The sequence below is a fragment of the Siniperca chuatsi genome, linkage group LG7 (genome assembly GCF_020085105.1).
Source record: "Siniperca chuatsi isolate FFG_IHB_CAS linkage group LG7, ASM2008510v1, whole genome shotgun sequence".
Taxonomy (NCBI): domain Eukaryota; kingdom Metazoa; phylum Chordata; class Actinopteri; order Centrarchiformes; family Sinipercidae; genus Siniperca; species Siniperca chuatsi.
The window spans coordinates 10,547,264-10,562,493 of NC_058048.1; the positions used below are offsets into that span (position 1 = coordinate 10,547,264).

General features: G+C 38.9%; 1 protein-coding gene across 14 annotated transcripts in view; it reads left to right on the plus strand.

Moving 5' to 3' along the window:
* The window catches only part of gramd1bb (GRAM domain containing 1Bb), a 124,721-nt gene that overhangs the window by 45,084 nt on the left and 64,407 nt on the right, over window positions 1-15,230 (plus strand). For 11 of the 14 annotated variants that reach the window (XM_044201570.1, XM_044201575.1, XM_044201574.1 and 8 more), the window contains exons 2-3: window positions 5,617-6,744; window positions 13,840-13,929. In XM_044201570.1, coding sequence (XP_044057505.1) covers window positions 6,335-6,744; window positions 13,840-13,929 — 500 coding nt within the window. In that variant the 5' untranslated portion in view covers window positions 5,617-6,334. Of the gene's footprint in view, window positions 1-5,616; window positions 6,745-11,022; window positions 11,041-13,839; window positions 13,930-15,230 lie in introns of those variants that run through there. The other 3 variants (XM_044201582.1, XM_044201583.1, XM_044201591.1) reach the window with 2 other exon arrangements.

Consider the following 15,230-nt stretch of genomic DNA (forward strand, 5'->3'; position numbering starts at 1 on the left):
GAAAAAGCATTGTTTAAACCAAAAGTAGAACCTGCCAATTAATATTATGTCTGAAGTGTTCAGACACTCCAGATTTCATCCCAATTTTAGCAGCAGAGTTTTGGGCCACTTGTACAGGATTAGTGCGGCGTTAATACAGCCAGATGGAAACCTACAGCCACATAAACACATCACTCATATTAGCAACACCAAATGTGAGGGGCATTATGGCATGACAGATCCAAATAGAATGTCTTGTCACCACTTCATTAACTACCATCACTTAATGGCTCCTAATTACTGTCGTAAAACTGAAATCTAATAGAGCCAATAAGACCTAATTCAGACAGCTCTTGGTGTCGCAGAGATTAAAACGCTGTAATTTTATTTGGCTTTGTGTTTGGTGCCTTGAATGCAGAATCCAGACATTATGGACTTGTCTGCAACTGAAGCCAGTTTGATTCCTCTTTATCTCAGTGACTGACTTTCTTGTTTACAGTATCATTGCATTTATTAAGGCTCTGTAGGGCTGATTCTGATCAGACTCTGCAAAAACTGCTGCTTTCCCTCGTTATCCATGCTATTCTCCCAAGTTGGTACTACCTATAAAATATTACATTCCTTTACTTCTTTAGTTACTCATTTAAAAATAACAGGCTATTTTGCTGGTTCATTTTATGTTGTTGGATTCTCCTTCACCCTCTGTTTGTACTCTTTATCTTACTTTGACCTGGTGTGTGTACCAGTTTATCAATTAATGAATTATTGTATGCTTCAATGAGGATATGACATGCAGCCTTCTGAAAATTCTGAACTTTGTGAAGAACATGTAGGTATAAAATGAAGCATATTCAGCAACTGTATGGCCTGTTTTTTCACCTCAAATTTATTTATAATAGATTTGTCCAAATACGATAAACACCGTTCAATGGCAGCATTCCCAATGCATAACCTCAATTAAAATGCAATGATTTTGGAACCAACCAAACTCATTCAGTCATATTTTTTTGCTCAGTTGATTCAGTTTGTCTCAACTCCCTTTCATCATAGTTGTGGCTCCGATTCAGCTAATATGGGTCTTCACTACAGTCTCACATAATGCCACATACTGTGTTATAGTTGACTAAAGAGCTGTGCCTGCTTCCATAGTGTAACAAAGCTATTTATAGAAAGCAGGGTCTCTAAATAAGAGATGAAAAGCTCTGCTTTTGATCAGTACAGCAAGTCTCTATAGATGTGGACCAAAGAGAAGGAGGAGGCAGCCCTTTTTATAATGAGAACAGCAGGACATAGGAATGCCTGCCAGCTCTGATTAAGAAGGATGCACTGTGGATACATCATAAAATATAATACTATTTAAGTAGCTATATGTTAAAGTTTGTTTATGAAGCCTAATGAAAACCCCCAACGTTTGTGACAAACGTTACTCTTTTAGTGTGCCTTTTAGCATTGTTGCTGTTAATGTAACTTCTTTGTTAGTAATAAATGACTAAAATGTCTCATGACAGAAAATAACCTCGCTAGTGAGTAATTGCTCATGGAGAAAGCTTTATATGGGGAGCGGGTTGTTTAGTATTGACTCCACAACATGGCACATCAATAGCATCAAGCCTGTGAGGAAGACATTACGCAGAGGCAGGGTATAAATATTTTATGTGAAAAACTTATTTAATTTTATGTGTCTCCTCGTTTTTGTTCATTCCGTTTGAAAATATCACTTTTGTTAGGTAAAAGGTTCTCACATCCCACACATCAAATTTTCAACAGTTTCTTGCATGTTTTGCTTCTTTGCCGAAGTAACAAATACCATAAAACACATAATAATGTGTAATTAAAATAATGTGAATGTTAATTTGGTAACACCAAAGACACATTTCTAAACTGCTCTTGTTAGTATAAAACGTTTTAATTTTGAGTTTGTAGAGAGGACATACTTCTGGACCCTGGCTGCCTTTGGCACTTCCTGTACTTTACTCGTTGATCATAGATGTCCTGACTGTTGCAGAGACGCCAATGCTAAACCTCTAATTCAGCCTGCCAGCAGCTCTCTGTCCATTACTTTCTCCTTTCGCATATGATTTCTAAATACTTTGACCTGCCAAGGAGAACACAGAATAAACTAAAGATGCACTCTCCTTTCCATTTAAATAAATTGTTTTTCACCTGTTCTGGCTACATGACTTTACCATGAAACTATGGAAGCAGCCCCCCAAATTGCATCCACTATCACAACCGTGATCAACCAATCATTAATCATTACACTTTAGTTTCATAGCACCTATATCTGTACCTGTATCTATATAGGTAGATATAGGATTGTTGCAGCCTCTTCATTGTTGTAGTTCTTTCAGTCTTAATCCACCATGACAAAGAGATGTCCCAGTCCTCAGATGCTCTGATGTTTTGTGCCCTTGCCCTCAGAGCACTTTATGCAGCATGTATTTTCATGAGCGTTAGTTTAATCAGCATCAACATGCCTGTGTAATCTGCCCACAGTCTTTGACATTGTGTTGACAGGGACACAGTGCTAAGAATAGAGAAGTGGGGAACAATAGAGCTGAACTCTGATGGTCAGTAATGATGCGTGAAAAGCAAGCAATCACATGGTGGTTCTGTGCTGTGTAGCCATCACGGTGATGGAAAACTGTGATCTCTGTCTCAGCTGTAACAGCAAAGCTTCTCCGTGGTAGGTCCATCTGTTGACTCCACTAATGTATGCATGGCAAAGTGCACAAGGCACTGAGATGCAAGATGGCTAGACCATTCGGGTCCTTCCTGCTGTGCACTCTATTTTTTAATATTATTATAGTGTACTTACCGCACAGGTGTATCAACACGCTCTCCAGCTAGAGAGCAGTATTTCACAGTGCTTCTCTTTTCTCTGAGAAAATGGCTAATCTAAAAATATCAACACATAAAAATCATGGCAGTTGCTTTAAACAACACTCTTTAACTACATTCCTAGCCATGCCCACATGCTCAATCATGACATCACCTGCTCACATGAGTTGAGCCCAGCGATGCCAGAGTACGACCTAAGGCTAGACTAGAACGTGTGAAACTGTAACAAGAAACGTTGTCTTGCCATGATTAATACATGATGTTTCCCCACTTCCACACTCAGCTCCAGGTCAGAGTGTGTGTGTGTGTGTGTGTGTGTGTGTGTGTGTGCGTGCGTGCATGTGTGTGCATGTGTGTGCGTGTGTGTGTCTTTGTGCATTTGCTCAGATACACATAGCACATATTTATTGGAACATAAACACAATGAAACATGCATAAATTATATTCCGTCTGTCAGCAGTTGCTTCCTTTTTGTTTACAACTTCGTCTGAAGGTATGTCACTAATGCATTTACACACAACACAATAATGGAAGTGGAATAAATGATAAGTTCATTATTATCTATGATTTATCTAGTAACATACAAGGACATCATTAGTAATGACACAGTTGTTATATTGAATAAAAAAGCAGTGTACAAAATGTAAAACAGATAAATGCATTTAGATTAACTGTAATTATAGCAGAATTTCACTCAGTAAAGAATATGCAGATATGTCGAGTATTAACCTGGTGGAACTGGTAGAGAAGTTTTAGTTCTTCAGTATTCTAACTTATGTAATGTAAAATTGTTGTAAGATGCTTTGTGCAATAAAAACAATAAATCTCTTTCTTAAGTAAGAAGTTGAAAGGTTTTCTTTCACCAAGAATGAGAATTTGCAAACTGAAGCGCACAGTATTCCTGCCTTTTGCCACTGACTTTTAAACAGCCCAATTGCTTTAAGTCAAATATTTGTGAATGAATCCCTGTTGGCGAAATCCAAAGGGAGCATGCAATATTTGGCTGGCTATCTCTATTACACTGATAACAATGTTTGAATTAACAGTTTTATCTATAGTTCCTCAAAATCAGTACAGGCCTTCTAATACAAGCCATTTATCTGACCAGTACATGGTTATTACTTAAATATAGGCCCATCTCCAAATTTCCTTTACTTTCAAAGATATTGAAAAAGTTATCTCCTTGCAAGTTCTAGAAGTAGCCAAGCAGTCTCAGTCATGCTTCTTTCAATACCATAGCATTGATACTGCAATGCTCCATGTCTCCAATCATATTTTGATGGTTGCAGATAAGTCAATGTTCTGTGTTGGTGCTTGTTGACCTCAATGGAGCCTTTTAGACAACTGTTCAGGCTACACTGATGAAGGGACTGATGCAGTGGGTCGGTGTTACACAGTTTGAATGGTTAACATCCTGATTTTTAAATGCATGCTGTTAAAATTACTCAACTCTCGATTATTTACGTTCAAACTAAAAGACACAGTATTTGTTGACATACCATTACATTCCATTGCTATGCTGATGACAGTTGTATATGTCTGTTGGCCACAGTGATACAGGTTAAATGTTGTATTACATTATATATTACAGAAAGACAATTTCCTAAAGTCCAATTTTCAGGATGCAAGATATGAGCTTTACAATCACTTTAGCTACCTTCCTGCTGCTTTAAAACCCCTCTGCCAGAAAGCTTGGAGTCATTTTTGTCTTGGCCTTTCTAACATTATCTTCTGCATTGCTGTTGTCAAATCCCACTTCTACTAGGTCTCCTGGATCATCTGGAAGATTAGGCCTTTTCACAATTGTCCCATTTAACAACAGGCTTTTTCATACGTTCACTTCCTCTAGGCTAGATTATTGCATGGTTGTGTTCCCCTGTGAGTCAGAGCAGCACCAAAGCTTAGATTAAAATTATCATCAGTATAATTTTTTTTTCCATATCATGTAGCCCTAATTCCAAATCAGTTACACTTGTCCCTTCCACATTTCTGATCTTCTAATATGAAATCCTCTGTATATGCCATATGTACAGAGAAATTATTCTAGTGATGCTAATGGTGTAGGGTATGAGAAGAACGCAGATGGTTGTGTTTACTATTGACTTTGTGTCTGTGTTATTTTGATCTGGGTCTCCCACTTCCTATGTGATGGTTTCTACCATGCCCCATTTTTATCGTATTTTTCTTCAGTTTGCTTGCCAGTTGCACTTGCAAAACTGGCAGGTGTGGTCTTGGCCCTCATTCAGCAAAACTCAAGGGTCAAACATTTGGTGAGAGGGTTCTTTTGTTTTTGGGTTTGTAAGTAGATGTCCTCACTGTGGGCGCCCTTTAACCCACAAAGCAGATATCTATTGTATACAGTGGCAGTTATCTATAGAGGTTGTCTGTTATCTCTGATTTTGTTTGTGGAAATGAACAGAACGTTTAAAGGTCTCTGATGTGCTCAACGCCGTTTTTAGAGAAGAAAGGTATTCGGTATTGATAAAGATAGGGGCTGGTGCATGGTGGTGGATAGGCACTGTATGTTTAATAGATCAAGATTTGGCCGTGTGAGTGTGTCTGTGTGTTTGTGCATCCCATCTGAAGTGCTGCCAGTTTCTTGTGATCAGCTATCACGGTGTGTTCCTGCCTGTGTGTTCCTGTACCCTATGCCTGCCTGATTATCTGCCTGTTTATGTGTGAGTGTGTGTGTGTGTGTGTGTGTGTGTGTGTGTGTGTTTGGCTGCTTAACTTGGTCATCATCGCCCTCAGCCTTGCCTGTACCTTGCAGTCCTATCACCTCCCTCTAACCTGTAGGCATCGACTGCGTGGAGACAGCGACACACTGACTGGCACAAGACGGACCTCACCCTCCAGCATGGGCACAACCCGGGCCGACAGTGTCTTCCTTTGCTTCAGCAACTTTAAAATGAGCACAAAGTGACTACAAACAACCACCCAGCCTTTACACAACATCAGCATCAATATTCAGGGGCTGACAGTTGGTGCCTTCCTCTTTAGCATTAGCAACAGCAGCTAAGGTAACAGCTTTGGCAGCTTGAACAGTAGCATAGCCAATGTGTAAGAGAGTGTGTGTGTGTAACTTGGCCTGCCAGTCCCTGGGGAGGACCAGCAAAGGAGTTGTGTTACACTCCCTGACAGGCCTTATACATGTTTCATCTGCTGCTCTCAGAAAAGAAGCCCCCTTTGTTATCTAATCCAGCCCTCCCCTCTCCAGCCTGAGAGACTGGGTTTACTGCCACTAGACTGCTCTTCACAGTCTGTCAGCCAGCCACTGAACTACATATCAACCAACAGCTGAAGAGCAACAGAAGGACTTGGTTGGGCTGAGGTCCACCAAAGATTGTCAAGAATCTAAATTGTGCCTCATCTCTTCAGCACTAAACCTCAACTTTTCTGTAGCTAAAAGCCTTCAAGCTGCAGAATTGCAGAATTTGCAATTCTTGTAACCAAGGATCTAAAAAAACAAGAGCTTTAGTGGTTGTATTTGCATTTTAGAAAGCTAGTCAGGAGCATGAGTGACAGTCTTAGACCCCCTTCGCTCCAGGTGAGCGTCCCAAACGATGCCCCGGCATACTCAGACGGAGGAAGCAACGCCGTGTCAGATGGCTCCATGCGATCCAGCTCCTCAACCCCGACGCTCCGCCGCAAGCGCTTCAAAATGCGGCGCATGAGGAACGTGCCCAGCGAGAAGGAGATCGAAAGGGGGCGGCTAACTGTCGGTCACCTCACGGCCCGATCCCGCTCCGGCTCCAAGGAGTACCTCCAGTTGCCTTCCATTGAGATCACGCCATCCAGCGATGAAGACGTCCCCTCTTCCTGGTCGCGCTGCTCCACGCCAAGTGCCTCTCCGCGACGTAAGCGTTTCCTGTTGAGGAAGTGGCTGAAGGTCCGAGAGAAGAAGGAACAAGGCAGTGAGAGCAGGTTGGTATGCCCTCCCTACTCACCTCTTCCCATTCGTCTTCTTCGCCCCACATCTTCCCTAATACCTCCATGCTGCTTCAAGGCTCTTGCTACCTGCACTAATGTATTCACTAACACTGCACTAACTGGAAGAGAGTTAAGTTATTGCCATGTCAACTCAGGTATTTTAGGAGATTGAACATTTAGTTTAGCTTGAGATTTCTTTTCACCTTTCAGAGTTTGATGCTTGTCCAACAGCAAACAGCTTAATGACCACACGCAATCTAATACAAGAGGTAGTTACAGTGCTTTTCTAAAGATTCTTGTCTTCAATCTGAAGCGCAGCATAACTTTTTTTTAAATATTAATTATAGCACCATTGGCCCCAGAGAAACAAAATCTCATCCCTTCTGTGTACTTGTATATGGATGGGTTGACAATAAAGTTCTCTTGAGTCTTATCACTTTGTAAAACTTAGCAGTGATCTTTTTAGTGGTAGAGGTACGCATTTGGATGCATCTTTTTCCGGTCTATGGTGTTGTAGCATGTTTTTTGTTTTTGTTTTTTGATGACTCTGCTGTTTTGTAGTAAGTGTAGGGTGACCAGGTTCACTTGAGTGTAGTACTGGAAAACCAACGCCTTGTAGAAAACCCCAAATGACACATGGCAGGAAGCGGAATGTAGATAAAAATTAAAAGACCTGCTAATCAGTTTTAAATTTAAAGCTGGCTTCATCCTCGTGTTTTGATTCTTGGGCTCTACTCTTTTGTATACATATGGATGAGGGAATGTGAGATCAAGCCATGTAAGCACTGTGAAGGTTAGAGGGCACAACTTAGGTTGAGGTTACACTTGAGTTTTATAGTTCACACACATAAGCTGCTAAAACACAAATTAATGGCAAAGATTGTTGATTGACCTCTGCCCAGGGGTCACCAAAGTTAAAAGGTTGCTTCCTCTTGTGTGTGTTTGAAACAGAGGGCTCAGGAGATACTGTATGGTAATTTGAAACTTAAAAGGTTGGCCTGACAACAGTACTAGAGGAAAGGTCGAGGGGTTTACAAAATCAATAGGTTTCTTTCTTTTGGATGCATGGTTGTGAGATATACTGACATCTGATACAGTATGTGATGGTGGCACTAGAGGAAAGGTCATCAAAGGCCAATAAAGTAAATTAGCCCCTTCAAAGTTCAGGTATTAACAATTTAAGTGAAGTGGCCTTCCTCACTGAAAGACGTTAAATGAGCATAATGCTGATTGAAGTTTAGTAGTTAGTAAAAAACGCAAAAGGCGAAAGGTATTAGGAATAATTCTGCAATATGAGTGTAATAAAAATCAGGGAAAAACATAATGTGAAGAAAATGTACCAAATCTTGCAAACTAACACGATCAAGTTGGCTCTATGAAATAACTTATGTGGAGAACTCTTTGTAGTATTACAAAGATAATCTGATGAGTACGCCAAAACAACTCAGTTCTGGTATTAGCAAAGTTTTTTTAAGAGTAAATTTACTTTTGAGCATACTGTACTGTATGTTTGCGTTTGGGAATAAATTAAGTCCTGATTGTTATTTTACCTGGGAGTCTGGAGCAGAGCTTAGAGACGTCTTTGAGTTGCAATTATGGAAAAATTGAGTGAACTGCAGCAATTTTTCTTCCATTCGCATAATTCATTCAGTACACCATTTTCAGTGTTAATCCTTCTGCTTGCTTCATTGTACTCTAATTATTCATGAGAAAATTGGTCGGACGTGGCCCACTTTTTTTCATTTTTGCGACATAGTGTCATCTTTTCACAATCTATGACAAGTGCAGTTCTTTGAGATGAAAAATTGAATGTCTGGTAGTTATTTCTCTGCCGTATCCTAAGAGTTATCACTGGTAACAGATGGCAGACAGGAACAGCTTTAGTACTCACTCCATTTCTGAGTTGAAGACAACCTCTCTCCAGAGGCATGAGTGCATAACCCTGAGTGTGAAATACTTTCATTATCCAGCACACCTCGAGTACAGCCTGGCTCCCCCTCAGGGTGTAATGAGGACTGTTCTAACAAGTGTACCTAGGCTTAATACCATACTGTGGCATTAAGACGACATGGCTGCACCTCAATCTGCTGCTTGTAACTTGCTGCATGGCTTCAAGCAGTGTGGGAGTGACATAAAAAATCCAGATCTTAATGTTTATCTTCAATCAATTATTAAAGAAGCAGAACAAGCAGGTTTTATCATGTAAAGTTGCACATTTTCTGTCAAGTCAGCACTACACTGTTGCCCACATTGTTATTGCTGTCTTGTAGGCAGTTTTTTGTTTCTATTTTTTATTTTTGGAGTTTTTGACCCATTGAACCCATTCCTCAAAAGCACCATAGCAGCTTCTGGATACCTTTATTTAGTTGAGGCACTTCATGTATGCACATTGGCTCTGGTGTTATAGCCATGCAGAGGTATGGAGCATTATCTCTGAACATAAGTAAACAGGAGGATGCTCAATGATGATGTTGTACATAAGATTCAGCTCCCGTTGTGCTAACATGAGCTGCACCTGCAGCAATTCAAGGCAAGGCAAGTTTATATGTATAGCACCTTTCAACAGCATCAACACAATTCAAAGTACTTGCCATAATAAGAAATACTAAATAAGCTAAAACGTTATGAAACAGAATAAACTGGAATAATAAATTTAGTGCCGCTAACAGTCTACATTAACAGACCCAAATTATATGTAATAGAAGGCAGTAGCATCAGAACAGTTTTACACCTACATTTAAAAGAACTGGGATTGGAGCAGACCTCAAGAGATTGCAGATATGAGGCACATGAGTTGCATGAGTTTTGAGTCAGCAAACCTGTCCCAGATAACTTGAGATGTCTGAATGGTTCATAACAGCAGATTAAAAATGCATTTTGTTCCCAAGCCATTCAGTGCTTTAGTGATTTTGTAATTGGCTTAATGTGGATATTAAAATTTAGGTCTGCGTCCATAACTACACCAAGATTTCTTGCTTGGTTTGTGAGGTGAGCTCGCTTTTAATTGTTCTTATTTGGCACCAAAATGTCAATATTTCAGAGTTATTGTTTAACAGTCCAGTGGTCCAACACTTTCACTAGCTACATCAGTTTGCTGAGGTATATTTAATAATATATATACTTATACTTACTTATATATAATATATATATATAATACTTGATTTATTTTGCATAACCTGCAAATTTGTTATAAAATGTATCTGTCAAACAACTATACCAAGTGGAACAGGCTAAATCAAAGTGACATTACATCAGTGTTGACATAAGAGTTTCTTATAGTAATGCCTTGTTCTGAAAAACAGGAATTTAAACTTTAGGGATAAAAAAGCTTTTGAAACAGCTAAGATTTTTAGCTGACAGTAGCTATTTTTTATGAATCATGTTTTCAATGTACTCACGTAGTCACTCGTAGTAGCTGTCAGGTGTATTTAGTGGAGTAAAAATTACAATTTTTCCATTTAAATGTACTGGAGAAAAAGCAGAACGTCTCTAATAGATAACTCAAGTAATAGTACTTAAAGATTGTATTTAAGTGCAGTAGTTGAGTAAAGTACAGTACGTAGTTTGTCCCACCTCTGCCTGTGTGGATTGTGCTGAATTGCAGTGTAATACTATTAAACCAGTGTTTAAATATTAACACTGAGCAGGACACACTTCTCACTGAATTTGTATCAGTTTAGGTCTGACATTGATATGATGGTTAGAGTCTAACAAAAATAGCAAATGGAAAACAATTTCAAAGATTTAACTGATGTGACTGAGACTTAAATTTCACTGTGTTCTGTGTCAAGCCAATGTAATGCAGTACATTGTTTCTACCTGCAGCATGTTCATCTATTCCACTCTTTTAGCAAGACACTGGACCTTTACCTCCAGCAAGGATGACACTCATGGCTGCCCAGCACTTTGACCCTCTGAATTAGCTCTTTTCAAACCGTGGACTTCCTCAGCTGAAAAGTTATTATGTTGCTGGTTAAAATTCCTAGCAATTAAACAACAGTTTGTCATTATTATAATTATCCCCCTTTAAAAGATCATGTCATTACTTGCTTTGTGAACATGTACATAAAATGTGCAGTGCAATTAGTTTTTAGTTAATCCAGTGCACTCACAAGCACTAACACCAGGTTTGTGGCTTGAAACCTGCTGATGTTGCCCTGTTAATATGCAAACATGGCTGAGCATTTAAAGTTAATGGAATACTTGTGGTCTGTTTATAGAGTCAGGTGTAGTGTGGCCAATGTTGCTCATTCAACATGCTCTTGTGCTCATCGACGCGGTTTAAATACTGTAAGTATTCAAAATATAATATAAGATATAACTGAACGGTTTGAAACTCTGATCAGTGCATCAGTGCTGCCGTGATGTCTTTCAGATATACAGTCATGATTAAAGTTGGTCAGAAAGCAGTGTTAGTTGCTTTGAGTCTGGCTGGTTCAGAGATTATTTGAAATACTCAATGGTAGTTTTCAGACGCAGCTTCAGCTTTCCTTCCATTGAGATGGAACATGATGCTATTTCCCACTCAGATTGGTTTAAACCTTTCGTGATGGTGTGTAGAATGATTAGGATATTTCAAAGTTTTTGATTTTAATCTGCTCTGACATCAAAGTGGAGTCTTTGTCAACCACTAGTGTTCGTAGTCATCACTGTTGTTTGTTTAGTTACATTTGTAGCATCTTATCATCTCTAGCATCTTAGTCTTGTCATTCTAGCCTTGTTTCTTTCTTACTTTCTGTGGTGCATGGGTTGTCTGGATTGCAGGTGTGTGTGTGCGCGCGTCTGAGAACAGTGGAAGCTTGCAGACACAGTGGAATCTGCTTATGTGCAGGCTGATAGCAGGGCTATTTTGAGGAACTGGTGCAGTATCTTTCACCAGGCTTCACTGCTTCCACCTCACCCAAGCATTTAAATATTTCAGACACACAACCTCTTGCAAAGTTACTGTTGTCCATTTGAAGAAATGTCTGCCAGTTCATTTGCTTCATCAAAGCAGTCAGTAAGATGATGAAAATTCACTGAAATAACTTGTTAGTTCACAATTTTTCAGCAATATAACTTTTATGTTGGTCATCAAATGAATGAACCCCTAAAAAATGCTCATTGCATCAAGTTTCTGATAAAGGTAACTCTTAACTATGGTTTGATTGCATATTTACTTCAACTATAGTAAATACAATAAATTCTCACAACTTTTAATATATATTTACACCAATGACAGCCAAATATTTAAAGACCATGTGGCTAATATAACGAGATGCTTACAAATATGCAAATATGATTCAGATTTGGATTGTACTTAATCTACAATGAGTGGGTTGGATCCTGCAAGTGTTCTTCCTGAGGTTGCTGTGCATTATATGTTGGAAAATAATACAACATAATGCATTATTATGTGCATTTTGTGTAGTTTTACTATGTACTGTAGATGGTTTTCCATCAACTCTGTCTTAAAATTGCCTTTTTTTTTTAACGCCTCATTGTTATCATGTTCAAAGTGCATATTCCATCAATTGTGTATGAGTAATGAATAATCCAGTGAGGTCACATGCCATGTCAATTTTCTATCCCCGTGATTTCAAATGCACTAAAGGACAGGGATACAAGTATAAACACTTGCATAAACCCAAACAAACACATCTCCTTTTAGAGCATGTCTCCCCTCTGAGAGAACAGCTTGCTGAGACAACGCACCTGCTGCAGAGGAGGCTTGAGCTAAGATATGAGGGAGCGGAGCTGAAGTGATATTCCAAACAAATGTTCTGTATCTACAGTACCCATCACAACTGCTCAAATGCACGAATGTTACTGTATGTGGAACTTAAATTTTAAAGTCATTCATTTACAGTATAAAAGACTTTTTAAAGCTTTTACTTAAAGACACACCTTAATCTCATTTTGACAATGAGTATTATACTTTCAAAATGATATTTTCGAAAAAGTTCACTTATTCTGAGAAAAATTACATTTTAAGACTCAATACAAGGTTACTATAGAGTTTGAAAACTATTTTCAGGGTGCATCTAAAGTATACCAAAGTATCTCAACTCTCAAAATCTGCTTTTTCATACGTTCCAGCATCCCCTCCAGCCTTGTGTAGAGCATTGCTACTGTTGGAATGGGATTAGGGCACCCTGCAGAGTTAGAGTGTGAATTAATGAAGACTTTCCCAACAGACTGGCTTTATTCTTGAATGTCAAAGTGTGGACAGAATGACAGCAGAATCTTAAAATAGGCAAATCATCCACTGAAGAAAAAAAAATAGATAGCAAATATCTAAACTTGAACTGTTTTTTTGTTTTGTTTTTTTGGATAGTAGTGACTGTCAGTGATCACTTGAAAAGATTGAGAGTGTTTTATATCTATATCTATATATATATATATATATATATATATAAACCCTCCTGCTTATTATCAGAAGGCCTTTCTTTTGCATAGCCTATATCATATAGCCCCCTCTAGTGTTATCACTGGATATGTGCATGTACAAGACAGGATTTCTGCTATTATCCAAAGGGACCAAGTTGCCATGTATATTTGACAGTTGCTATATATATTTGACTCTTAATTTGCAGGATCGTGGACAGCTGATGTTAGGCCCAGCAGCAAGAAATTTATGACAGAAACTGTGACATGTTTGCCCTGCAGGGCCCTAGATAATGTAGTGCAAAACAGCTAAAAATAAATTTAATGTCAAAAATGAACTGTTGAGTTTATACAATAGGGTCTATTTATGCCATGGTTTTTTTTCTTCATGTTTTTCGCCTAGTTTTTCTTGTTTATAGGGAGAAATAAACCATGGCAGTGTACATAGTTGCTAATGAGATAGGAAAAACCCTGATTCATGAGATTTCTCACAGTAACCTTTTCTTAGATAATAATAATAATAATAATCCTAAAACTTTATTTATAGAGCACTTATCAAAACAAACTACAAAGTGCTTCACAACAAGAGAAATAAAATACCACAGTGAATGATGAAATATAACACAAAATGAAATGTATATACACCATAAAATTTACATGTCAGTTTAGTACAACCATGCCATAATGATTGACAACCTCACTTCTCTGTCATGTGCCATGCAGCAGCCAGCAGAGCAGTCAGCAAAGCAGCCTGCAGAGCAGCCATGAAGATGACAACACTCGCTTCTTGACTCCATTAATCAGAGAGGAGAGGTGAGCGATATGCATGTGCATGTTGGTGTGTGTGTGTGTGTGTGTTGCCTCTGTATAGGCCTCATTCTTAGAAGAGATTTTCCCAGTTGTATTTGAAAATGTTTCTTAAATTAAAATAAGAGGATTAAATCCAGGAAGCATTTTACTATGGTCATTCAGTAACGTGAATACTGGACATACTGTATATAGTATATGTTGATACTGTTCGATTATTTTTATTTTTACAGCTATTATACAGTTTTTGTGTCTGTCTAGTCTACCAGGTCACGTGTAGTTTCATGATACTGGGAATAATAATCAACTCAAAATGTCAATCGTAGAAAAGGTTTCAGTCGTAGTCATCTGGACACTGTTTTCAGAATCAAGACGTTTCGGCTCCCATCCGGAAGTCATTCTCAATGAAAACAGTGTCCAGATGACTACGACTGAAACCTTTTCTACGATAGAACACTCCTGGACGAATGAGGGACTACACCGTCTCAAAATGTCAATGTATTCCTTCATTTCTGGTCACATCTGTCTGTTTCTTGCATGAATTCTCCACTAGGGGGCACTTCCTCTTCATACTGGTGGACAAAGGCATTGCTACATAACCTGTTTCTGTCTGTTTCATTGTGGCTTTTAATTTTTTTCTTCAAAATACAAATTCAAGCCTTCAACCAGCTAACATGATTTGTCTTAAAAGATGATTATTCTGTGCAGATGAAGTAATGTCAGGACTCATATGTCAAAAGAGCACATAGGGTCTTTGTGCACTTGACTTGACAAAAAGCCCTTTTTTGTCATTATGGAACAGTCTTTTTTCGGGGTGTCTGCCTATTTAATAGTCATGTAATACTGCCCATGTGGAACGAACTGCAGCTGCAGTAATTGTGGTCTCTACTTCCCCATAGCTCAGTTTGAGTTGAGAGACAGGCAGTATCATTAGCTCCTTGGAATATGCTGCAGTTCTCACAGGAGCCCCAGTGACAGGCCTGGACATTAAATCAGTTTTTGAATCTGGTGTGTAGGCGTGTGTATGTGTCTTTTTAAGCGTGTGTGTGTGTGTGTGTGTGTGTGTGTGTGTGTGTGTGTGTGTGTGTGTGTTGGTGGCTGGGGATATGAGATGCGGTCTCATACTTTATCCCTGAAGTAAAGCCATGCAGCCAGGAGAAAACTCGAAAAGTGAGTGATTTCTTGCCTACCAGGAGATTAGGAAGAAGATGTATCAGGAACTATCTGCATTACTGAATATTGTCTCTTTGGTCTGAAATGCAGTTATGAAACACAGTATGAAGAGTACATTGCACTGATGCAGGGGT